The sequence below is a fragment of the Drosophila kikkawai genome, chromosome 2R (genome assembly GCF_030179895.1).
Source record: "Drosophila kikkawai strain 14028-0561.14 chromosome 2R, DkikHiC1v2, whole genome shotgun sequence".
In the NCBI taxonomy this organism is placed as follows: Eukaryota; Metazoa; Arthropoda; class Insecta; order Diptera; family Drosophilidae; genus Drosophila; species Drosophila kikkawai.
The window spans coordinates 21,969,787-21,990,160 of NC_091729.1; the positions used below are offsets into that span (position 1 = coordinate 21,969,787).

Here is a 20,374-nt window from a genome sequence, read left to right on the forward strand (position 1 = left end):
TTAGTTTTTATTAATTTAAAAAAACTGCATACCAAATTTAATATTTTAAGAAATCAAAATTTGTGGCCATTTTTGCTAATTTTAATGATGTAACCCCTTTTCAAATTTCGCAAAAATGGCCAAAAAATCGATTTCTTCCGGACATGTCTAGAAAGATTCCCCTGTTGATGCTGATCAAGAATATATATGGTTTATAGGGTCGGAAATGATTCCTTGACTTAGAAAAATATTATTTTGTATTATAAAATCGGATTTTTTATATTAAAAAACTTCTTGATTTTTTTTTAAATTAAAAATATCATAACTCGGCCAAAAGAGCATTAATTTTAAATCAGAAAACTGTTCTGTGCAAGATTTTCTACAGTTAATAAATCTGCATACTTCATTTAAAAATTTTGAAAATTCAATTTTTTATCAAAATCAAAAATTTTAATGATGCAACCCCTTATAAAATTTTGCAAAAATGGCAAAAAAATCGATTTCTTCCTGACATATCTAGAAAGATTCCCCTGTTGATGCTGATCAAGAATATATATACTTTATGGTGTCGGAAAGCTCTCCTTCACTGCGTTGCAAACTTCTGACTGAAATTATAATACCCTGCAAGGGTATAAATATAAGTGAAAACGAAACTTTAATTATTTTCCTTACCTTACCTTTTTACCTTTTTTCTTCACTTGATTTTAGGGTATTTGTTGGCGACCTTTTTATTTGTATATTTTTCATAAACTTAAAACCAACATTGTGAGCATTAGGATTTATTTTATGCAGATGTGTGAAGTGAAGGGCTCTCAGCATCAATCAGCTTAGGCTGTATGAAAGGACCCGTCGCGCGGCGCCTTCAATAAAGCAAGGACCAGCAGGTACTCTGAATGTTATTGTGTTATTCGGGCGGGATACAGGACCTCGGGCCCCATCATCCCGGGGAACCGACTTATCGACTTAATCCAATCGCCTGCGAGCACCCTGTATCCATAATGCTCTTTGGCTGCGTCAACATTTTATTGTCAGTCATTTTCCAACGCGCCCCGCTGCCTCTTCACCGCAAAACGGTTCCGTTCACGTGCCACGCCCCTCGTCTCACGCCCAAGTGATTTTCAAGGGGCGTCCTCACATCACACATATCCCGTTCCCGGTACACCCATCATACCCATTCCCATTTCATTTTCCTAAGGCTTTTCGAGTGTATTTTTTCACATTTTGTCAAAATTGATTTTTTACTGCACTTACGGCATGATGCGACCGTTTTAGGGTTCCACATGGCTCCACATGGCTCCGTCAACTCGATACACTTGAAATAAAAGTGCTTGCGTTTGGTTTTTATTTGTGATTTGATGAGAATTTAAAAATTGCTTTAAAATTAGATTTATTTCAAAGACATTTTCATGGGAGAATAAGGGGTTTTAGCACAAATTTCCCCTCAAATCCTGGGCTTCTGTTTATCAAGATTTCTTTAGAATTTCTTTATGTGTAGAGTTTCCCGGCTGCTTCCCGCTTTACTTTTCTTCTTAAAACCTTTATTTCTACCTTTTTTTTGCGGCATTGGCATTGCTCATACGCCGCGTGGTACGTTGTACACACAAAGAAGTCGCACCTAAAAAGCCAACGCGTGTTGCTGTCATTTTCCCCAATGCGTTTGCATTTATTGACTTTGTTGGTGTTTTCATATACAGTTTCCCTTTGCGTTTTCCCCTTCCTCTGCTGTTCTTTTCTTTTTTGTCTACAACGCCCTCGAAGATGTCATTAGAGTCGGTAAAAAGAATCCTGCCAGGGAGAGCGAGAATCCTTTGGAGGTAATGCGTGGCCGGAGGCTGTGGGCGATTTGCATTTACCTGGAACTGAGAAAACTTTGGAGCTGTGGAACTGTGAAGCACTTGCTCCGGATACATTTACGCCGGCATATAAGTGCTCCAATATAATTTGACTCGATTCTCGTTTATTTTGTTGCTTTAGCCGTACTTACACATAGACAATACATCGTACATTCAATGTCTAGGACTAATATAAAAATACATTTCATTTGTTTATCTTTTTGCTTGTTGTTTTTGTGTTTCTTGTTTTTGTTTCTTGTTTTTCTTGTTGTTTTCCCCCCCTCGTGTTGCTATTTGCCTTGGCTTGGAAGCTTTGGAAGCTTGTTAACATTTGCTTTCTTTGAATTCGATTTGTTCGGTTTGATGCCATCTAATCCTGCTGCCTTATCCCCTAACCTGTCTCCACTCTGTCTCCCTTCTCCTAAGTAGTTTCAGCAATGTCTACGGTTTGGTCAGTTTGTTGTGTTGGCTGATCTTGATCTGATTTTTGGTGCACTTAATTCGGTATGTGTGTCCTTGGTGCTTGTGTAAAAACATCCTAGCCTAGGCAAACATTCGCTGTTCGCATGTAAAATTGGACTATGCTTAAAATATGTACACTGGATCGTAGTGGGTTAACTTTCTTTCTCTCTTTTTGCCTTCCTCCCCATCTGTTCCTCCCCTTAACCTAGCTCTACTCGCACACACACACGCACACACTGTTTTTTGAGGCACATTCAGTTTTGAATCATTTTACAAATTTATAAAGTCTGCACCCTTCCGCTTCGCTGGCACCCTAACGTAACTAATTGTAAAAATTAAAAATTGATTTAACGTTACCTTTGCCCGGCAAAAAACAGATTCATGGAAAGTTTGGCCCGGGGCCAAAGGTTATACTCCTGCAAGTTTAATGCATTTATCACTATTTTCCGGCCTCGGGACGGGCTAAAGGGTTGGGTGTTGGGTTGGGGGTTTTTCCCGGGGCTTCACCCGGGGCTTAGAGCGTGTTCTGTTTGGCAGCCTCGCCGCTTTTGGCAGTGGCATCGGGTCGCGAACGTGGGCGCCGCTTCGGCTGCAGCGAATAAAGTCGTCCGCTGCGTACTCGCGTCTGTGGCTCGCACTCTAGCCGCCACGTGCCAGGACCTCCACTGAAATCGAGGTTGAAGGGGGTTAAGGTCGGGTCAGGGGGAAATAAAAAGCCACTCACTTCATCTCCAGCTTGGCCAAACGCTGCTTGATCTTGGCCTGGCTGGCCGTGTACTCCGCCAGCAGACGGGCCAGCCGCATGTTTAGGTTCTCCACGGAGAGCTCAAGCTTCTCAATGCCGCCCTCAATGCTGTCGTGGACTCGTTGGGAGTCTAAAAAGGTGGAGGAAATTTTCAATATTCAATTAACAACTTTCCAAAGTTACCAATTTGCCAAAAATTTAATTTTAAAGGGAATTCAATTTGAAGAAATATAAAAGTTAAGGTAATTTATATTGATTGTTTGAGTTGAAAAAAGAGAGACTTTCTGTTGATAAATCTAGCTTTTAAGATATTCTTTAAGCACGCAGATAAATATATTTATTTCATTCATTCATAAGCCACATCCATTAAGAAAAATGATTTTCACAGCTCAATGATTATTAAATACACATATTTATGCTATAATTCTGACAAATTAAACAAGATTTATTATAGCTGCGCAGGCTAAGTAGGCCATAAATTAAAACAATTTATTTTGCGCTCTCAAATCCATTGTCCAAGGATTAAACTCAATGTTTTTCCACCACGCATTTAACACTTCATGAATTATTAATTAATAAGTATTTACTTAAGTGTTTTCACCAAGCAGAACAAGTTCATTAGGACCTAATAAATGATAAATAATTCATAGCCCAAAACTTACCAGCAAATATCTGCTCATCCAAGAGCCCATCCTTGCGCAGCAGCTGGCATCCACGCTGAGTGAGCGTGGATCTCGCCTCCGGATAATCGGCCAACGTCTCCCACAAATCCCGCTTCGCCAGACAGAACAGATCCGAGTAGCCCAGGGATCGCACGTTGGCCGTCCTTCGGTTGCCCGTCCGATTGCCGGCTATCTCCAGCACGGAAACCTCACCGAACACGGAACCAGCACCCAGGGTGGCCAGCACGGTGATGCCATCGTCTCCCACGACCGAGAGCTTTCCGCGCTTCACAATATACATCTCCTTGCCCACGTCACCCTTCCGGCAGATATAGTCGCCGGGACTGAAGACCTGCAGCTTGAGCTTCAGCACCAGAGCCTCCAGGAGACCCGGTTCCGTGTCGTGGAAGATCCGCACCTGCTTCAGTGTGTCCATGTGCACCTGGATGGCTATCTCCGCCTTCAGCTTATCGGGCAGAGCGGCCAGGACTCGCTCCTCGTCGAGGGCGCCACTCTGCGACCAAGTGTAGGCGAACCATCGTATAACACGGGCCTCCAACTCGTGTCCCACGCGCCGGAAGGCCATGTACTGTTTTACGCCGTCCATGCGATTCTGAAACTCCACGCGGGCCACGTTCATGTTGGAGATCATGGAGCCAATGTTACCTGGGGGAGGGGGAGAGGAAGAAAAGGAAACTCGGCTAATGAATGCAGGCGGCAGGCTGGGCCGGAATGGCCATTCATCTTGGCCGCTTCATAACCGGCTTGTACAATGAAACTGAAGCCATCAGTGTGCCGTGCCACTCGGGGATTCCGGCATTCGGCTAATGCGGCACAAAGGCGACTAATGGCGGCACTTCCGGTGCCAAACTCACCAACACACCAAGAACATACATAAGAATAAGAAAGTAACGGGGTGGAATGGCGGAGTGACCTCCGAGCCACTTGGCAAAAAATAGATTTTGATTCGATTTGGTCTCAAAATAATTAATGTCGAAGGACGATTTAAGAAGGCTTTAAGAAGTTCAGGAAAAAATGAAGCTCATAATTTATAGAATATAGTATATGGGAAGCATAAAATATTGTAAGAAATCTAAAAATCAAATTAATGAAGACAATTGTTAAAAGAATAAACTGATGGATTATTAAAAGGAAGAGGAATAATCTGTCATAAATTAGTCTAAAATGTAGGAAGACAACCAAACTAAATGGCTTTGTTAACGTCATTGAATTAAACAATAAAAACAACACTAATTAAAATTGTGAACCAATAAAGTCAAAGGATTGTGGTTGGCTAACTACTTTCTTTTTCTGCCAGTGCATCCGTCAAATTGTCCTGTCCAAACGAACTCGGCATTCATCACAGTAAGTAAATTTGTTTGCACAGCGAGGTCGTGGATGTGGGATGCGAAATGTGAGGCTTCGAGCAGTCTGGCAGCTGCCGGGAATGCGACTTGCTCCGGGGACGGTAATGGCAGCGATAAGGAGGACGACAAAAATGATAAAAAGGCACGTTTGCCAAAAAAAAAAAGGAGGAGCAGGAGGCAACAAATCAACCCGGCAAAACAAAACAAAACGAGCAACGAGCGAGACGAATACAACAGACTGCGAGCGTAATGAATAATGTGGGTCGCCGGAGAGGAATGGAGGCGGAGGCCGACCCACACGACCAACGACCCTGACGTGCGTGGCTGTAAATTAATACCCATTGATGTCACAGATGTCACTCTGGAACCAATTAAACGATCAGACAAAATATTTGCGTAAACAGGCGCAAACAGAGGACCCGAAAAGGATTTGCCAGGGACACCCGCTGACCCACTGAGGTCCTGGAACCTGAACACTACTATAAAAGCAGCAGAGGAAATTGGTGAGAATTATAATAATTCCTAAATGAGGGCAGACACACACTTTTCTTTGAAATTAATTATAGGTATAAAAGGATATTTTTTAAAGGAATGTATCCTTCTATTTCCGCCTTAAAAAAGCAAGCAAAAACTCACCCACAATGGTGGCAAAGATGAGAACTCCCGCCAGGAAATCGGCCACCACGAACAGATACTCCACATCGTTCTCCGGCGTCGGAGTCTCTCCAATGGTGGTCAGTGTCAGTGTGGACCAGTAGAAGCTGTAGATGTACTGCCGCTGGAGCGTGTTGTTCCGCGTTCCATTCAAATTATAGACCCACGAGTCCGAGCTGAATCCGATCTCGTAGCTGATGGCAAAGTACATGCAGGCATTCCAGTGAATCAGCACCAGGATGGCCAGGACCACCTTGCAGATGCGGAAGGCATTCGGATATCCAGTGGCCGTCTCCGTTCGATCAAACCACTCCCACAGCCTATTAATCCTCAGGAGGCGGTTCAGGCGTACGATGACGGGACATGGCAGGTACAGGCTGGAGCAGGTCTCCGGTGGCCACCAGATGTAGGCCAGGTCCGTGGGCAACATCGATAGCACGTCCAGATACCAGCCCTTCGTATGGAAGTAGTGACTGCGCAGCCGGTATGCGTCCCGCACGAGGAGCCCCTGGTCCAGGAATCCTGCCAAGGATAAAGGCGACACACAAAAGGGGGGTTAGCTTGGGCTTTGACTTGCTCTGTGGTAGTGGTGACCCAGAGTCCGGGTCCGGGTGGAGGTGGTGCCTTCTTTTGTTTCAGTCATGCCTTTTGCCTGCGCCATGCGGCGACAGTTTTTATAGTTCTCTGGATTTTTTTAAGGGTCTTGTGGGATTGATGAATGTGGGAATACCCTGGGATGTCGAGGGGTTTTAGGGGAGTTACTTTTAAAAATTATTAAAAATTTTTGAATATTTTAAAGGTAACAAATTAAGCTATACTCTATATATGTAAATTTCCTAAGTCTACTTTATTTTTCTTTTAGCAAAAGGCTATGATAAATCCTTAATTTTCATATATTTTATGTAAACCTCAGACCAGCATTAATTAGCCTAAAATAAACCAAAATATTTGAGCAGCAAACAGGAAATTGCAAATTACAACAGGGAGAGAGAAGCTACTCATAAAATACAAACACTTGTGAAAAAGTTTAGTTTGTTTTCTTGGGATTGCGGAGTTTAAAAGCAAATTTGACTACTTCCAAGCTTCAGTAACATTTAAAATGAACTTTAAGATATTTTTGGAAATATATCCTTTAACCCATAACTGTCACATTTCTCCCATCAAATTAGTTATGCCTTTCACAGCCGTAACTAAGGGGTACCAGAACGTTTGTTGCCATTGTATAAAATGTCAAGGTTGGCTTATCCCCTGCATTTGGCAACTGAACCACTCCCACAATACCCCATTCGGACCCGTACCCACACCCGGAGCTGAAGCTGGCAGGACTCGTCTACATATGTGGGATTCACGGACAGAAATGGGTTTCATATGCGTGGCAAATGGCTTTGCCGACAGCATCGCTGCCATTGTCTGAAGGCGGCTTAGTGCCGGTCTCATTTGCATAGGTAAATCTCAAATCTCAAACACGCAACCGAGAGGGAGTTGAAATGGGATGGAGGTTTCAGTGCTTGCGATGTTGCCAGGATGTGTGACGGGTCAGGTGCTCACCCTCGTGCATGTGGACGAGCGTATCCAGCAGATAGATGAAGTCGCAGAGGTAGTCCAGTGTGTACCACACCGCCGGTGCGCTCTTGTTGATCTCCCAGAAGACGGCCCGTCCGACCACGAAGATGATGTTGTACAGCACCGCCAGCGAGACGATGGCCAGCCACTAAAAAAGTAAACTATTATTATTAACTAGTTCTATATCCTTATAGAATTTATTGTTTTAATTTAAATCGTCTTTAAGTAACTGCTTAACAACTTTAAGCTTTCTCTTGTCTCAAATGCAAGTGGTAGTAATAGTTTTCTCCAAGTGACTCAGATTTCATTTGGCAAACTCCAGTTGCGAGTTCACTCACCCTGTAATGCGACTGCAGAGTGGGATCCACGGAGAGACGATTGCACAGGACACTGGAGCCTCGAATTTCGCTGGAGAGGGCCGCATCCTCCATGGTCGGACATCCCTTGCCAATCTTGTCCGTGTTGGTGGTGTTGGAGAACTTCTCGAGGAACCAATCCGGCGGTTTGGGGCGATTCCTTTTAGTCAGACGCTGGCGAAGGGCTTGAAGGGTGCGTCTCAAAGCCGATGGCTTGCTATGTTTGCTAGGTTCCTGCAGGGAGAGAAATTTATGGGAGAGGTTAAGAAAATTAATTCAAGGTTCTGGATTATACATTATAGCTTGCAATATTTTATAAGTATTTATATATACAGTATATATCCAGATTATTGTGATTTTAGATATTTTAAAGGCATTTTCTCTCACTGCAACTAAGAGTAGGGTTAAAAGTGGGTGGTTGCTCAGACATAAGTTCTGGGATAAAAGTTTTCCCCGAACGTTTACTAATTGAAGCGTTTTAGTGCTCCGGTTATGGGCATCTCCTTTTTCTGGTTCCTCCTCCCTCTACTTGCCCCCTCCGTTAACCACATTAAAAGTTGGGCAGCATCCAAGTTTGGTGCTTAAATTTTGTTATGTCTGCCAGCTGAATGACGCGGACAATTGCTAGACAGCAGAATAGCAGAAAATCGAATAAACTACAGATTTAATGCGGTTTAAAAAGCATTTCATCTGCTCTGCATTTTTTATATATTTCGAATAAAGAAAATCATTTCGGCTGAATTAAATGCAGCAAAAAAGGATTAAACAAGAAATGAAATGAATTAATGTATGTAAGGATATTTATGTTGGTTTTTATGATTGCTGGTATAATAAATTGTAAACGGATAAGCCATAAAAGTATAGTAACAGCAGGAGCAAATATATAAATTACAAATTAAATTCAATAAAGAAAAGTTCTTGAATAAATATAATAAAATCATAAGAAAGGAAGGAAATTAAACACAATCAAATATGTTTTAAATTTATTTGTATTCATCGAAACTTAAGATTTCCAGCTAAAGCTTAAATATATTCAAGCAATATACAATTCTTTTAAGTACTAGATTCCACCAGACCAAAAAAAAAAAACATTACCCAGATTATACACTTTTCTAAGCCTCAAGAAATCCCTTACTTTTACTCTTTCGCAGGCTTCAGTTTCCATGATAGCTTTCTAGGCATTAAGGGCGTGTGTTTGACAGTCTAATAAACGCTTATCAGCCGCCGGCAGCGGTTAATCCATTAAGCTATCCTTAGCTTACAAAAAAAAAACCAAGAAAAAACTAAAAAAAAAAAAGGGGGCTACAAGGGCAAGAACAGAAAATATGACGCATACGCCTCGTTGGGCGGGCAATGGCAAATGGCAAATTGCGAATGACAATGCAATGCCACGCCCCCCGCTGTGTATGTGTGTGTAGGGGGTCTGAAGGTCACATGTGTATCTATGAAGGTGGATTTACCGCATCTGTCTGCTGTCCTGTTATGGCGGATATATCCAGAGACTGCACCATGTCTCTGACTTTGAAATGTCGCATGCAAATCGACGGAGCTGCTCCTCCTGCTGCTGCTTCTCCTCCTTTCACTTGCTCTCACTTCCTTTTGCGATTTCACTTCCACTTTTACACTTTTCCGTCTATCCACTTCTGCAGCGTGATTCTACCGAATTTGGCCTGCGGCAATAACAATAAACGGCGGCAATTGCGATTACTTATTTGGCCAACGGCTGCGCGCATGCGCTCACTCAGCTGGCGTCGAGCTTCTCAAACTGTTCGTGTCGTCAGATGCCGCCAAAATGCGGCACTTGACTTGACTTCGCCCGCTGCTATCGAAGGCCGGGCAGCGACGCTGGCAGAGGCAACGCCACTGACCAAAGCCACGACATCCATACGCAATATGGTACAGTGGAGACTCGCTAACTCGCTTGGCTTTTGCAATTAATTTTGATAAATCAAAAATCATACTGAGAGATTTTATAGGGATGAAAAAACCCTTGTAAAACCCTAAAACTACTCCTAAAACCCTCTTAAATTATTCATAACATGAATAAGGGATGGAACTCTGTATTTTTGTTTTTTTATATTTATATTTTCCTTTCAAGTTTAAGATATCCCTCTATTTTAAATTATATTTTATAAAACCCTCCCGAAACTCTCTAAAGTTCCCTTTAAAGACCTTTGACTGTACTAAAATCGAGAGGTTTTCGTTTTTTCTAGCTTGTGTTGTTGTCAATTCAAAATGCTGTTTTGCCATTTTCTTAATTTGCATCGCCACTCATCGAGCTGCCGCGTTTTAATTAATTAACTTGCAGCCACAGCGGATGATGATGATGTCTCCAGTGACCGAGGTCCTTCATGGCACCGAAGATCCCGAACGGAGCAAGCAAGATTGATGACACTGCCCGGCGTTTGGCGTTTTCTCTAAATGCTTTTTAATTGGCCGGGCCAACACCGCCGCTTCAATTAAGCTAAAAGGCGGACCGCGGTCAGCTTGGAGGCGGGAGGGTTAACTTGGGCATAAATTAATCGCAATTGATTTGACGGATAGCCGGTGTTTTTTGGGAAGATCATTCTGATTTCCAATGAGCTCATCAGCCAAACGGTCAAGCGATTCGCCAAACGCAAGGTTACGCACAAAAATCGAGCGGCTTTTAGTATTATTTAACTTATTTTATTTTATTTCTTGGCCGTACTTGAAACACTGACCCAGCAGCAGCATTGGCATTATCAACGGACCACCGCCTGATTGGCATTCGAGGCACAAAGGGCCAGCGTGGAGCTCACAATAAATTTCCATAATTGCGAGTCCGTTAGGTCGGAGTCCGCCCACCGCCGCCCGTCAACTCCCCCACCTGTCCAGGTAACTTTATGCTAAGCGAATTAAGCGTTTTCATATCGACCTTTATGGCACGCGTGGGCATTTTATGCTCACTCCATAAAAACATGACAAAGCTGGCATTGCACCATAAAAATCGGGGGTTGGAAAAGACCAAATAGCTAATCCGTAATTGAGGAAGTGAAGCCAATAGAGTTGTAAATTCTGAAGTTTATTAACGGCCAAGCCAATAAAGTCTATTTAGGAAACGTTTAGGAGTTATTTTAGGATAGGTAAAGTGCCAGGGAATTGAGTACGGGTACCAGTATATGGAAATTTAAGTTGAAAATGATTCCCCTAAACTATATATCCTAACCTATCTCTTCTATGTTGTTCTCTGAAATCTCTAATTGATGTAGTGAGTGTAGTGATTAACCTGTGCTTATCATCTCCCAAAGAACTGATATATTAAAGCCCTTTGTTTTTGTCGATAGTTTGCATTAACAAACCTTGGACTGATTTCTGGCCTGGGAAATGCCTGAAAAACAACACCAAATGGGATGAGAAAAATCGCTTTGTCGATATCTTATCACAGAACAACGAATTCAAAGGGGGGCCACACCCCTTTTCTGTTGTTGTGGATGAACTCGTGCACTTTATCACTGGCCTGTTATTGATACAGGCGATAGTTGGATATTTATTTGATTGTGATTTCGATGGGAACGTGGGAAATTATGCAAATTGCGACGCAGATTGGATGACCATAAGCCCTGATGTTTATCGGATGGCAACAGGCGTTGAACATTGGTCTAAACGATAACAAGGTCCGTTTAATAAACTGACTAATGCCTCCCCAAACTCCTCCCCCAATGTCCTGTTTGTTGTCTTTTTCCACCCGAAAAAAAAACAAGCTTCGAGGGATCGAATCAGAGGAGAGACCCTCATCAACATGGAAATCCATGTCCCTGCAGTTGTTGCCATTGTTTTTTCTTTTTTTTCAGTTTCTTGTTATTGCCGCTTCAGTTTTAAGCCTTGTTTTCAATTGTTTACCGAACGCATTAGTTGACGAGTTCAGCATTGTTTTTGCCCTTAATTCCGGGAGTTGTGTCGGTGTTTTGTTTTTGTTTAAACGATTATTTAGTAATTTTATTTATTGCAAAGTTAGACTGTCCGCGAGCTAAGCTGCCGCCTGCGAGCGCGTTTTTTTCGTAACTGTCGATGGTGCAAAAAAAAAAATTTGACTAAACGGAAAGTCCGCGAGACAGACCGCACTTTCGCTGTTTGCTCTCGCTCCTTTCTGCTTTCTCCCACTTCCCCTTTCACCGACCTTCTCCGCCGCCTAGTGTCATCATCATCGCGTTGAGTGTCCTGCCGCCTTCTCAAATTGCACGGCAACAACTACATTATGGCAAAGACGGCAGGACAATCGAGCCAACATCTACAGGGAAAGAAAAAATATATATCTAAGAAATTTCTTAGACTGGATTTCAAATAATAATTATGTAATAAATTAGGTGCTAAGAACATAAATAAATAAATATTTAAGGATATCTTTTAAAATTGTTTAGGAGACTTAAAAACCCTTCTTTTTGATGTCTAAAAGTAGTCAATAAAATGTAGAAAATCCACAAAACTATATGGTTTACAGACACCAAACAAAAGCATGAAGCTCACTCCATGTTAGGCTAAAACCCTACCTTTTCGCACCGTGTATGTACGCAGGTATGGCCCAGGCAAATAGAGTTCATTAATCGGTTTAATGGCATGACTGGATGACTGAATGACTGTACGACCAGCTGACAAGGATACACAGCCCTGTGCCGTCCTGTTGTCGGGGCTATTCAACTCGAGGACTTGTAACTATTTTGGATTGGCACGAGACTTGTCATATTTTCAATGCCAATTCTATAAAATTTCCCACTTTTCCTGCTCTTATCCCCCTCGCGCCTTTCTTCTTTTGAGTAATGGACGTTTATATAACCACAATGGCAGCAGTTTGGGGTTTCCTTAGCTTTTCTCCGCCTGTTTTGAGCTGGTGCTGCTGCTGCTGCTGGACAAACACTTGGAACACACCTCAAAAGCATTAACAACAACCAACCGAGCGACCAAGCCAATATTTGGACGACAACCACAACGATATGCGGGCGTGGAAATGGAAAATTGTAAATGGGAAATAGGACAGAGGGGGCTTTGGGAGGATGGGGACTTTGAGGGCTTTTCATTTGTATTTATTTCATTGCGTTTTTCTTTTGGCATTGGTATTGGTATTGCTGTTTCTGTTGCCATTTATGAAATGACATTGAAACAGTTTGTGGTGCTGCTCTCTCTGTCTCTGTCCCTGTTCCCATTCACTTTGAGCGGAGCACTCGAACTCGACTCTCTTATCTATCAAATTGGTTGTCGCCCTTGGCTCTGCACCGCATAGCCTCTGGTGGACCCCGCCCCGGATACCACGAGCAGCTGGTGTTGTCCCTGCTCTTCGTTAAGCACACATCCAACACCCCCGACTCCGGGCCGAAATATACACTCACTTATTTATAGCCCTGCGGGTCGGAAGAAGTCTGGTTTCCTTCTTCTGCGTCTTCTTCTTTCATAAGGAAACCCAAGTAATGCAATTATCCTGGACAGGACATGCGAGATCTGGTGGGTGATGAGTCCGCCAGCTTGCTGATGAGGCTTGCCGATGCAGTCACGTTAAGTAAGTAAGTTGATTCCGGCCAGCGAGAGATGTGACAGGTTTGAGATTCAAGATACGGAAGTCAAGGGAAGTCACCTTTTGGATTAGTTTTGTGCCGGCCAAGGCTTTGCATTTAAAATTGGGAAATGTAAATATGTGAAATTTGCATAATAAACTTGCAAATAGCTTTAAACTAAAGCCTTGTCAGGCTAAGTTAAAACTTGTCATATTTATTTTAGGCAAATTGTTATCAGTTTATTAGTTTAGTTAAATTTGTTCTACAGGAATTTCTTCAAAAGGTTTACATTTAATTTTAGAATTTGTTTTGTATTTGCAATAAATTCTTAGATATGACAAATATAATTTGGGTTTAGAATAGATGTGTTTGAAAAAGGTAAAGGGATATCTTCTTTAATAATCTTTAAAAATAAAAAATATATATATTTCATTGTATGTTTTATATATTTAACTGAATTTAGACTTTAACCCCCTTTACGAACTCAAAGCCACTTTAAATATCTTTCCTTTATTTATTTTCCTAAACTCTTTTCACCTTCAACTTGGTTATTCAACCACTTCCTTTTTGTCAGAGTATCCCAAACAGTGTGCTTGGCCTAATGGGTCTGCCCAAAAAATAAAGACCCCAACACCTCCAATCCCCCTTTCATGACCAGCAGCACCTAGCCTTTTTTGTCTCTCTTTTTTGCAGTGTTTTAAGTCAATTGACACGTGCTAATAAAAATTTCTGCGGGTAACCGAAAACGGCATTCAACTGGCGACGCCTGACAGAGCCCAAGGGTCCCAAAAGGCAGGAGAAGGCGACTCGGGGCGATGCCTTGGCTACGTGACAATAGAGGAAGTAATTAAAACGCGATTTACGGCAAGGTCAAGTTTATGAAGGTCTGAGCAGTTCATTTGCATTAGTCTGGCAGATGGAGGGAGCCCAGGGGCAGGGACAGAAACAGAAGCGAAGTTATGCAGACAAAGCGGAGTTGGCCTGGCCCGCAGCTCCAGAAACTGGGCCAATAGCTGCTCCTCCTCTTCCCCCTGCTGGCGAGGCGTCAATCAATTAGAGCAATTACTTAATTACATTTCCACATAATTGAATTGTGGCCAGGGACAGTCTGAAATTACAACCTCGACGGGACATAATGCATCAGTTATTGGCCACGGATTATTGGCCATCGTTTATCAGTGAGCTTTTATCTGAATCTACTATCAAATTGCGCATACGCCACGTTGGCCCTGCAGACAAATTGATTTACTCATTTTACGCCCCTAGGCTGGCATATTTTGGAACTATTTAATATGGAATACTATATCTTTTAATTCTGCATTAAGTTTACGAATCTTTTGATTTTATTTAAAGAAATACTTCTCAGCAGTGTGGTTTTCCACTCACCTGTATCAGCTTCCTGCCATTTTCCACATAACTGGGATCACTGGCATGCGGTTGATGGTGATGGTGGTGTTTTTGCTGATGGTGCTGCTGGTCAGCCCTTGCAATGGCCTCCTCCGGGTTATCCTCGCCTCCAGCCTCTCTAAACTCCTCCTCATCCTCATCATCATCATCATCATCTTCCTCGTCATCGTCATCATCGTCCTCGTCCGCCCCTTGACCCGTCTGCCCTTCCGCCTGGCGATGATTCCCCTGACGATATCTGCGCTGCCAGCTCCTGGGCGGATAGTGGAGATGATGCACCTCGCCCTCAACGGCCATCGGTATCGAGGTGGCCGCCTGCTCGACCGTAATCGTCGCCGTTGGCGCAAAGGGTGCGAACAGACCGCCGCTAATCTCCTCCAGCGGTGGCGGTGCCATGCCGCCCATGCTGACTGCTTGATGGGAGCCGCAGGGCAACTGCAGTTGGGCGGGCGCCGAGGAGGCGGGGCCCACGAATCTGGTGATTCGGTACATGGGACGAGTGGAGAGGCTGATGGCACAGTGACAAGGAAGGTATATGGGATATAGTTTCATATATTTTTATAGTAGGTATTATTCAAGTAAAAAAGGACATTCTCTAGTTTAAGCAAAACTTTCTTGAAGAAAAAGATTTAAAAATAAATAAACTAAATCTTAATTATTTTTTTACCTTTTATTTACATTTAGTTTGAATAGTTAAGCCTTAAAAACTACTTTAAAATTTTGTTTTTCCATTAATTTTTTAATTTTTGAGCCCAATTTAAATTAAATTCATTAATTTTATTTACATTAAACCGTAATAAACATTTTAAGAGGTAAATATTTAGGTTTAACTTTAACTGATCCAACTTTTAAACATTTTAAAATTGTTATTTAATGTATTCTGAAATACCTTTCACGAAAGTTCCTTGTCTTTGTGGAGACTAAAACACATAAATTAGTTACAATGCAAGAATAATTTAATAAATACTTTAATAAAATACTTTTAACATTTTTTAATATAAAACTAATTGTAATTAATACATTTTTGGTTAAAATTGCAGATTAAATTTAACTTTAGCTCTTTAAAAAGAATAAATAAACGTTTTTCTCTTTTCATTCATTCAATTTAGATTTTATTTTCAAGAAATGTTATTATTTTTCAGATATTCTAATTATTTAATTATTTTTATAATTAATACGAAATTTTATAAGGCAATCAACGAATCAAACTCACTTGTAACCGTATTTGGGGGACTCCGTTTCGGGGCGTCTCCGGGTGGACATCATCGTGTTGACCCGATCTCCGCGAGCGGCAGCCATCATGTAGGTCCACATAGCTGGGCGATGTCCGGACGTCGGATGGGATGTCGCTAGCTACGCGGGAAACGAACACACCACCATGGTAAGCATGATGACCAGCGGGCAGGGAGTCTGCAAGAGGAGAAAGAAGGAGAACAGGTCCAGGGTTAAGGAGGAAAACTTTGCATTCATGACGGCGGCTGGCGTGAAAGTTGTTTGTGGCCCAAGTGTGCCTAAACGCCCACTTGGCGGCAATTGTGGTCTGGCTCTGGCCACGCCCGCCAACACAGTTGCACCGCCGAGGATCCGGGGACCCGGGGCAGTCATAAATGCTCCTTTCTGCGAGGCCATAAAACAGTTTGAGAGACGTAAACATAAATGCCAGCCGCTTAGTGCCCGGGAGCAGAGGTTGTGGGTCAGGGGCTCCTCCAGAGTCATTCCACCGCCTCCTCCGCCCCGGGAATGTCTGCAGAGCAGCAGTAATTAAGCAATTAAATGCAAAATTCTTGGCTTACAAAATTACGAAACACACAGTCTGTGGCGGTTTGAAATTTTTAAAGGGCCCCTCGAGGCAGGCAACAGAAAATGTTCAGCCTGAAGCTCGTGTGGCGATACTTGCTAAAACGAGGAGCTCCTTGCTCCTGCCTCATAAAACTTTCCCGGCAGGTAATCAGAAAAGCATTTCAGACTGATAGTAAATGATTATGAGCCACTACTTGGGCGGTCTTCAGTTTAAGCTGCTCAACTTTAAGGCTTTTGGGGAAATTAAAGAAACTGCATGGAGAACTCAATCAGCGAAGGTCGGGACATAACGTTGAAGCTATATAGTATAGTGTTGAGAAAGATCTAAGCTTTTAGATGTCTTAAAAAATAGAGTACAAAGAAGATAGATCTATACTTTGATTTACTTTAAGTTCCACTTTAATTATTAGAAACTTGCGGAGTAAATTCTAGGAAAATAGATAACACTTTATGAAATTTAGCTTAACAACTGAAAATTACAGCAAATAAATTCAGGATAACTATTTGGACTTTCAATTAAATCTGCTAAACTTTAATCGTTTGCAAAAGCGTAGAAAAGTTCCAAGGCAAACTCAAGCACAAATCCTTGATTAACGAAGCACTTTTTGCACTTCACTTGGTGTTAATTGAAGAGTTCTCTGGATTCTGGGGCCAGCCAGAGCAGCAGCACCAGCAGCAGCTGTCCAAGTAGGGAAAGTTCTCACTCGGGCAAATAAATAATTCCGTTTAGACGAGACCTAATGATGCGCAAATGATAAATACAAGCTGCCAGATGAGCGAAAAAATTTCAACAGATAACTAGAGCGAATGCAGCTGTGACTCATACAGAAAAAAATCAAAAAGGGATTCGGTTTTGGGCAACGAACAGGAAAAATGGAAAGGGAAAGTGGGTAAGGGAATGGGATTGGGAATGAAAATGGAAATGCGACTGTGAATGCAAATGCAATGGCTGATAATCAAAACGAGCGAAAAAATGAAGAGCAAATGCAAAGTTTTTTCTTTATGTAATTTCCAGTCGAGTGGCTGCCACAAAGAAGGTACATGGACAAATACGCGTCCCTTTTGAACAGAGAGAAAGCTACACTCAAGTTGCAGTTGGTCCTTTGTCCTTTCCCTTTGTCTGGCATTAAGCGGCGTTTACTGTCGCGTGATTTTATGTCATAGATTATCTGTGGGTTGCACGCTCCTCCAGCCAAGCATTCAATTTTAAGTGCAATTTCGGTTTTTGGCCAAGTAGCCAAGATGGGGCGAACGGGAGCCGGGAGCCGGGAACCTTCGATGATTCAGACACGAGTCTTTGACCGCCCTTTCGGTCCATTGTCTCGACGGGCTCTCCGGGCTCTGACTCCTGGTATTAGACAGATTCAAATGGGAGAAATACTCGCTCTACGTACCGCATCGATTTTTAGCTGTAAAATCAAAGTAAATCCATTTATCAACTTCAGCTGCAAACATTTTTCGTGCAGATAAGAATTGACTTTGATAAAATGTGGCTGATGCTGCTACTGCTGCTTTGCTGTCCTGGCCAAAGCCACTTTGCCTGCCCCCGAGAACCAATCAAAAATCCGGGGAAATTGGCTTGCAGCGGGATGCCCGGCCAATTAAACCATGAACCTCAAAAGCAACCGCAGCCGATGTGGCAACAACTTCAAAACTAGACAAAACTTTTGGTCTTGCCTTTGGCCATAATGCCCGTCGATCTCCACACCCCTTCGAGCAGCAAGCTGCGAGTCTCGAAGCTCGAACCTCGAACTGAATTGCTAACGAGCCATAAATGTTACCCGCTGAGCGTGTGTGGGTACAGGGAGAGAAAAACAATGTCATAAGTAGAAATATCTCGAGACTGCTATCAAGATTTATTTGTTTTCTTTTAAACTAAAATAATAGGATTTAGATTTGGACTATGGATTTACTTCTTAAGGTCTATATAGAAACAAGTTTAAAACTGGATAACGAATGATATGACTGCATTTATAAGTGACTTTTGAAGATACAAATAAGTCGTATCATTACCTGAATGCCATACTCATGCGGATTATATTTTGTATATAAGAATCCATTATCCACTTCCTCTCCTACACCTCAAGGCACTCTTCCTTATATAACATTTAATCGATTTGAAATTTTTGCCTCTGCACATATGTGGCTTATTTGTAATGATTAAGTGGCACTGCGGGTATAAGCAGAACGATACTGGGGGAATGTGTGAAGTTTATGCCCCCAAGGAATCGTTTACACTCGCCTCGCTTAGCGGGGATTATGGATTGTCCGAGCGGGTGGGACGGTTTGTGAGATACAAAGGCCAAGAGGAGTCCTAAATAAGTAAACACATGTCCATATTGAAAACAAATTTCGCTTGCTCTTCCTTACCAACCACCATCTAAGCTCTACACTTTGTGCTCTGCCAGGGCCTCTGTCCATTTCCGCTTTGTCAGCTTTGGGGGGGGGGATCAATTAGAACTTCCCCCAGTGACCGAGAGGAGGGGCATAAAAAAATGTTTATTCAATATAGAAAGAGAACGGATCCCACACTGGCACTTCACTTTACTGCCAGCTATCGTTTTGTAATCCTCTCAGACGCATCACGTATACGCCATGTGGGTGCTAGACGGGAATTTGAAGTTCAATCAAAACGTGGGAGTGGGAAAAAAAAGAAAAATGAAGAGCAACTTGAAAGCATTTTCTAAAACAGGATATCCCTAAGCACACACACAGGCACACACTCACAATCGACGTGTGTACGGGGATGCACAAAATATGCTAATGCCAATTATTTTGTGCGTAATTTGCTGTTCATGCTTCGCCGGCAAATGTGTAACTGGCGCCTCATTATGAATATTCATTTGCCGTCCCTGCTCCGCCCCAGAGTCTCCTCCATCGACATCTCTATATCTCTCTTCGCCAACCCTCTTTGTCCGCTAATCATTTCCACAGCCACCAATCGCCGCCATCGACTTATCTAATCTGTTTTGGTGGTTTTGCTGCTGGCTTGATAAGTGCTCAGGGTGGTTCCGGGGGACGACAGGTGTATGGATGGGTATGTATGGGTGTATATATCTCCCTCTGGTCCTGAAAAGGTGAGGTGACTTCAATTAACATTCGTGCACGTAATCGCAATAACGCAAATGGATTCGGGCTTTGTTTAATAAAATGTGATATTTATGGAGTTTACTGCTCCTCTTGAAGCACCCCTCCCCCTCCCCCCGAAATTAATATGGCCACCGAGCTAGCTCTTTATTAATTCGTCTCTGTGGGTGTCCGTCCCATGGGCTGTAGCTAACAATTAGCCGGATAGCGATACGAGTATCAATATCGAAATGAGCCAGAGCCTGGGCAGGGGCATGGAAATCACGCATACGCCGTGTGCGACGTCCTCGACAAATTAGTGATTTTGATTAAAAGCCTGTTGCACTGGACTGCGCTAATGCCTGCTCCACATCCTACCTGTTTGAAGTCGTGGGGTTCGGGAGGAAGCTGAAGCTTTCGAGTGGATCCTTGCTAATCCTCCGAAACTGTCAGCGGCGGAGGTGATGCGTAATCCTATTAGCAAACGCTTGGCGTCGCCTTTTGAGTCTCGAGTCTCCTTATTATTTGCACACTTGTGCCAGCATTGGATTATTTAAGAATGCGTGCAGTAATTCCGACATGAAATTTGAATATTTTTTACGCCTCGCGACTTACGCAAATCTTTGCATATTTCCACACACAAAAACACACGCACACACACTTTTCTTGGGAACCCAGAATAGAAATTGAAACGACCAGGCGGACATTTACATTTGTTGCTGCCCGGTATATATCGCTTTTTATTATTATTATTATTATGATTCCCGCGTTTTTGTGCACTTTTTTATTGAATTAAAATTCAAATGAAATGTGACGGCTGTGCGCCCGTTATTTCCTTTTGAACGGAACCGCGCACAGGAACTGAACAGGGATCTCGTGCGGATATGGGGATCTCTACGGAGGAGTCCGCGCCGTGTACGTTCGCTGGCCCGGCTGGCGGCGCAATGAGAGCTCCGGAAACTGAAGGCAGAAAACAG

General features: G+C 42.7%; 1 protein-coding gene across 4 annotated transcripts; it reads right to left on the bottom strand.

Moving 5' to 3' along the window:
* Window positions 1-1,919: 1,919 nt before the first annotated feature.
* Window positions 1,920-20,241, bottom strand: CngA (Cyclic nucleotide-gated ion channel subunit A). Of its 4 annotated transcripts, XM_070284640.1 has the most exons (10): window positions 19,776-20,241; window positions 17,726-17,740; window positions 15,745-15,941; window positions 14,511-15,039; window positions 7,603-7,854; window positions 7,250-7,412; window positions 5,684-6,223; window positions 3,681-4,346; window positions 2,998-3,148; window positions 1,920-2,938 (listed from the first exon to the last, which is right to left on the bottom strand). In XM_070284640.1, the coding sequence occupies exons 3-10, from the start codon at window positions 15,843-15,845 to the stop codon at window positions 2,788-2,790; spliced, it is 2,553 nt and encodes an 850-aa protein (XP_070140741.1). In that variant the 5' UTR covers window positions 15,846-15,941; window positions 17,726-17,740; window positions 19,776-20,241; the 3' UTR covers window positions 1,920-2,787. The 4 variants fall into 4 exon arrangements, with proteins under 4 accessions (XP_070140741.1, XP_017024417.1, XP_017024418.1 ...); XM_017168928.3 differs by lacking the exon at window positions 17,726-17,740; XM_017168929.3 differs by lacking the exons at window positions 17,726-17,740; window positions 19,776-20,241 and adding an exon at window positions 19,059-19,128.
* Window positions 20,242-20,374: the final 133 nt, after the last annotated feature.